At 29.8% G+C, this 6,585-nt stretch overlaps 1 protein-coding gene across 1 annotated transcript; it reads right to left on the minus strand.

The window, feature by feature from the left end:
* Positions 1-554: 554 nt before the first annotated feature.
* Positions 555-5,497, minus strand: LOC133824146 (uncharacterized). The gene is made up of 6 exons (XM_062257013.1): positions 5,308-5,497; positions 2,648-2,931; positions 1,270-2,562; positions 1,027-1,191; positions 723-761; positions 555-600 (listed from the first exon to the last, which is right to left on the minus strand). Exons 3-6 carry the CDS (start codon positions 1,551-1,553, stop codon positions 555-557), a joined length of 534 nt encoding a protein of 177 aa, XP_062112997.1. The 5' UTR covers positions 1,554-2,562; positions 2,648-2,931; positions 5,308-5,497.
* Positions 5,498-6,585: the final 1,088 nt, after the last annotated feature.

The following is a 6,585-nucleotide window of genomic DNA, read 5'->3' on the forward strand; positions in this document are numbered from 1 at the left end:
GTCAATGCCCCCTGGTTTCAAAATCAACGAAACAATTGCAGTAAAAGAATGCACATAAAAAATTAAATTAAATTAACATTGGTAACATTAACTTTACATTTGATTAGTTCTAACACTTTCTAAAGAAAAGAAATACATAGTTCCAAAAAAGTTTGTCATAAAATGAATATTTAGCACAGTATGCACCTCAAAAAGCTAACAAGTTATTAGATTGATTCGGTATTTGATTAGTTCTAACAATTTCTAATAAAAGAAATAAAAAGTTCAAACAATGACTAAATCCCCTCACATAGGTACTAAGCACGCATGCCATCATTTAACAAGTTGCGGTAGAATATATTTTGCCCACTCTTCTTGAACTTCATTAAGTTCAGCGTCAGTATATGGTAAATCTGAATTGAACTACAAATAATTTAAATTATAAGTTACATGTCAAATATATATGAAATTAAAATATAACTTTATTAAAGTTAAAAGGTAAACACATTTAATTATTACATTATTCGATAGATATGCTTTGGTTCTTTGTTGTGAAATAAGATCCTTAGCATACTTCATGCAGTAGATATCGCACTCTGTGGTTTTTGGTTGTTGTCAGCACTGTTAACATAGACAAATGTAAAAGTATATTACATATTCTTGTTAGTATACTTATAATTTAAATCTTATGTTTTATAAAGTTGAATGTTACTTAATTTTGGACAATAATACTTTAGACTTACACTCTTTTTCCTTTTTCCGTATCATATAGCGTGAAAGCACTGTACATAATAAAAATATTTTAATTAGCAAACAAGTACTATTATAAAGATAATATACTTTAAGGAATGAAACTTATATAAACTTACAGCCTAACTATATTTTTAATCTCAATGCATAATTGAAGGTTAATGGGATCCAAGAACGCCACTGAATGTGAGTGAGGTTGAAATAGAATAACATTCAATGTTCACTAGAAAACAAACAATCAAATATTTAGAAGATGACTATATGAACTTAACATTTCAAAACTCAATATAAACTTACTTGTTATTCCAGGGACAAATAAGGAACTGCTTCTCGCCCATTTGAATGAATCGATCTTTAAGTGCTTGGGCACGCTTATTATCATGACCTACACTAACTTCACCTGGATGTTGAAATGTGTACAAATGATCCAACCCATTGGTATGTAGTATATCATCCAACAACCTAGAAATTAATCATGTTTAATTATAAAAGGCCTGCATATAATTCAAACTTTAAATTATAAAAGACATGAATATATACCTCAAATACAATATCATTGGAGTTTGCCTAATCTTGTCCATGTTGCAAAATTGCGTCACATCATCCTTGAAAAGCGTAGCAATCGTGTTGTATCCAAAAACATGCGATGGGATATTAATCTTCTTGTGGTATTCATTATCCCATGGTGATACAAACTTCAATAAAGAGGTCAAATTGCTTGACATAAATGCTGAATCATTGTGAGAGAATGACACTAGCTCCTGTATCAATGGCTCTACACGCGGAAGCTTTGGGGGTTGTGGATGTTGAGTAGAAGGTATCATCGCCTCAATATCTTCTTGATTTCTCTTCTGCTTATGACCCAAGGAAAAGGTAAAATAAAATAAATTTCAAAATAAAATAAGTTAGGCGATAAAAACTTATAGACATTACTTGTCCCCGCTCACTTTCGTCGATAATAAGATGTTTATGCCATGCTACTGGTACCCTAACTGCTTGACCTACCAAAGTGATCCCAGCATTCAAATTAGGAAATTGTAGCCTAGCCATCTCATTGTGGGCTACCTCAACGACTACACAAGCAACTTCTTTAGGCATCTTTTTTCCATGGATATTTGTACTATGAGTCTTAAGGATGTATCCCAATGCAACTATGTTGTCCCTCGTTTTGATAGCAAGCTTGCATTTAATATGATGCGTTAGAAAGAAATAATAAATATAGTACAATAGTGAAATTATTAAGCATTAACATTTGCTAAGTTGATTATGGTAATAAGAATATCTCATGCATAGTTGGCGGAACTTGTGGTTCTGGTGGAGTAATCATTGGTTGAACATGTGGTGGTGGTGCTAGTATTTGTGGAACAAGCACTTGTTGAACATGGGGTTCTAGTGGTGGTGGCGGTGGTGCTACTACTAGTGGAACAATCTCTTGTTCAACATATGGTGCTAGTGGTGGTGGTGGTGGTGATACATTAGAGGCTGCTCTTCCCACACAAGAACCAGATGCATGCGATGACTCACCGATATTGCTATGTGTGGATCTAAATTGCTCCATCAATTGATTTAACTTCTCCTCAGTTCGACGGTTCCTCTCATCAGATTGTCGAAGTTGCTCTTCCAGCCTATTAATGCGGCTATCTTCTGAAGTAGTTACTTCAAGCTGATTTTTCTCTTAGGCTTTGGTGTCTTAAGAAATTGGGTAGGGGTGACACCTTTAGGCATCCCCCTAACATGTCCAGAATGCTCAGGGGTGCCCAAAGCCAAAGTTAGGACATCGTTGGATCCTTCCACCACCAAAGTTCCTTCTACTACCTTTTGTTTGTAGTCAACCTATATACAAAATCAAATTAGTTAATAATTAATACGAACTTCCATTTAAAAATGTTAATTAGTAAAGAAGTAAAATTATACTCACAATCTTCTCCATAATTGATGCTACATCGTCAGTTGACTCTCCTTTTTTGTCCTTTCTTATCATTAACCACATATCTGCTCTATAAAAATTTATTAGTTTATGGCCTAATTCTGCTTCAAGTTGTTGCTCTATCTGTTTGTAACCACCCCGTCTTGTGCGGTGATTGTATTTGTTCAGTGCCTGCGCACCTTGATTCTTTTTTCTTAGCTCAGCCCACTGAGGAGATAATCTCTTAGAAATGAATCCTTCCCAATCATCTTGTTTGATCCAGTTGCTTCATACATCTGGTGGATTCATTGCAGAGGTTTGAAAGCTTGAAGTAGTCAAAATATATGATTACTTGAGCTTTGAATATAAATGAAATTGAAACGTTAATCTTTCATAATCTAAATCATTCATACTATTTTTATGATTTAAAACAGACAACACTTCCCCTATATTTGTAACCTAACCATCTGTCATTATCAATACAAATAATTCAATTAATTCAAACAACAAACAAGTTTTCTTCCTTATATCTCCCCCAGCACGCAATTATATAGATATCACAGAACATACTTCACAAAGACATGCAAGTTCTCAACCTTCCGTTATCACCGCAGCACACAATTATAATCCCAGAACCTACTTCACTATGGATGAATATTTAAGATATTCAAACTCCTCTAACATACACTTGTATAATTTTAAAAAGAATAAAAGAATATACCTCTGAATATGTTTAAACAATTAGAATCCAAATTAATAAGTTTTAACCATTAAAACATACATGAGATGATTTATTTGAACTTTAGATTGCTTTCTGAAGCAAAAATCTGAGATCAAGAGTTTTATCCCGAAGAGCCTTTCAAAGACATGAAATAAAATAAATAAAAGAGTAATAAGTTTATGCTTAAATACCTGTCAACATTTATTTTCTAAAATAATAATACTAAGCTACCAAGCTAAGTGAGATGATATATTTATATAATAGCTACAAAACAATAATAATGGTCAGAATATATATATATATATTTAAGAGCAAAAATAATGTTCCTAGTAATTGTTCTAAAGTAATGTGTTATATCCCCTAGATATTTACCTTCAACTATTCTATATTAGCCTCTTATTTCAGTAGTCATTATTGTACTAATTGAACTTCTGACTAATATGAACTGAACTCAAAATTCCTTAAATAAATAAATAAACAAAATATTATTCTAAATTTAAAAAAAAATAATAAACAGCCAAGGTTTCACCTCCCCCATATATCAACGCACGCAACTTACTCCATACATATCCATTACACCATCAATATCTGAGTTGACATGGTTGAAACTTAGCCAACACACGTTATACAAAACTGGAAGTTCCAACTGTTTCGGAGCAAATCTACTAATTAGTAATTACAGACATTGCATGCGACACAAGCCACTGCCTCTATTCCACTCTATTAGTCAACCCAACTTTACTCATTTGCAAAACTTTTTTTATTCTTATTGTTAATATATATGAAATTTTTTAATAACTTCATCCCCCAATTCAAAGTCATTATTATCTAATATCTACATAACACCACACCATTTTCATACAATTTTCCTTCATCTTCGAAGAAGCTGGACATAGTTAAATATTAATAATGTATTATTGACTTAGAATATATTATTCAAGTTTGATATATTGATTGTTTTGGATAGTTTATGATTTATCTACCCAAATTTAGATTGAGGATCAAACTAATTTGTATAGTTTTAAGGCAATAAAAAACATGACTATAACAAATTAGGACCCAAATTCAAATTCTCAAGTAGGGAATTGGTAAGGAAGATGGTTTGCTTAATTGCTGACAAATGGTAAGGAAGATGGTTGTGAATCTTTCTATGTATGATTTTATTTAGTTTTCGTATTCATAGTTTGTTAATTACTGTAATAAGCTTGAAGGTCATATTTTAGGCTAGGGGAATATGCTAGGAAGTGCAGACACGACAATAATTTTAAGTAAACTATTTTGAATAATTGTACCAGAGAAAACTCAAAATAATTAATAATGATTTACTAATGTTTCTTATGATATATATTGAAAATAGTCAATAAAAATAAATGTACAAATTGAGTTTCTAATACGGCAATACTTTCCTCTAGAATACTCCTTATTCAATTAAGTTATTCAAACACATAAAAGACCCCAAAACAAAAGACTCACAACTAAAACCCATCAATATCTATTACAAACAAGTAATGTAATGCCACCCAGCTTATTATGGGAAAGGAGAAGGACTTTCAGAGAACTTTGATTGCATATTGCAGATGAGAGTTCCCCCATTAAAGAGTTCCCAACAAAGGATAAAATGATCAATATTTTTTTACTTACTTCCAACATCCAATTCGGTATTCGACCATTAATATGGTTACGATCAAGATGCAAGATCTGGAGATTTTTTTGATGCATAAGAAAATGAGGAAAGGTTCTTAAGTTGCAGTTGGACAAGTGTAATACAGTGAATTGTGGAAAATTTTCACTTATCCCAGAACTAAAAATCAGTGAGAGCTTGTTTTGGGATAGATCAAGGACGGTGAGGTTTTTCAAGATAATAAACATGTCAAAATCCAAACTAGAATTGCAAAAAAGATATATATATATATATATATATATATAGAGAGAGAGAGAGAGAGAGAGAGACCGTGGGGTGTGGCCAGCCGTTGGTTGCACGAAAGACGGAAAGGGAGAAAGCCGGTGAGGCAGTGCCGGGGGATGAGAGACTGATTCGGCGTCGTGGTGGCTGGCTGGTGGAGGTAGAACATATAGGCTGGAAGTGGAGGAACTATTTCAGCTGGAAGAAAGAAAGAGGAAGAGGGAAAAGAAAGAAAGGAGGTTTGGCGGGAACCATTTCGGCTGGAAGAAAGAAAGAAGAGAGGGAAAAATTGAGGTGGGTGGGGTGGGGGAAGTGGATTTTAGCGAAAGCTTATATGTGTCAGCATTGTCCCTAAAAAAATCCTATTTCCCAACAACGACACATTTTTAAATGTCGACATTGCTCCAATACGTTTTTATAAAAAAAATATTTAAACATATATTTATATATTAATAAAAAAATCATAACTAATAAATTTCTATATTAAATTTTTTTACAATATTTTTCCAATTAATAAAACAACTCTTTTTTTACTAATACAAATTTTATAAATGTGTTAAAAAATAATATAGTTAATTTAATTTATAAATATGTTAAAGAATAATAAATTTAAATTTTGATATAAAAATTATTATATAAATATAAAAGATAATAATATGAAAAATTTAGAAACAAAAAAAATCTAGTTTTAAAAGTTTTTAATAATTTTTATAAATATATATTTACATAATTTAGTTTATTTTTAAAATTATACTATTCATTAATTTTTTTTACAATATTTTTCCAATTAATAAAAAACAACTCCTTTTTAACTAATACAAATTTTATAAATGTGTTAAAGAATAATATAGTTAATAATATAATTAATTTTATAAATATGTTAAAGAATAATAAATTTAAATTTTGATATAAAAATTATTATAAATACAAAAGATAATAATATTAAAAATTTAGAAACAAAAATATCTAGTTTAGTTTTTTTTAATAAATACATAATTTTTATAAATATATATTTACATAATTTAGTTTATTTTCAAAATTATACTATTCATTAATTTTTTTTACAACATTTTTCCAATTAATAAAACAACTCTTTTTTAACTAATACAAATTTTATAAATGTGTTAAAGAATAATATAGTTAATAATATAATTAATTTTATAAATATGTTAAAGAATAATAAATTTAAATTTTGATATAAAAATTATTATAAATACAAAAGATAATAATAAGAAAAATTTAGAAACAAAAAAATCTACTTTTAATTTTTTTTAATAAATACATAATTTTTATAAATATATATTTACATAATTTAGTTTATTTTTA

Source organism: Humulus lupulus, chromosome 3 (genome assembly GCF_963169125.1).
Source record: "Humulus lupulus chromosome 3, drHumLupu1.1, whole genome shotgun sequence".
Classification (NCBI taxonomy): Eukaryota; Viridiplantae; Streptophyta; class Magnoliopsida; order Rosales; family Cannabaceae; genus Humulus; species Humulus lupulus.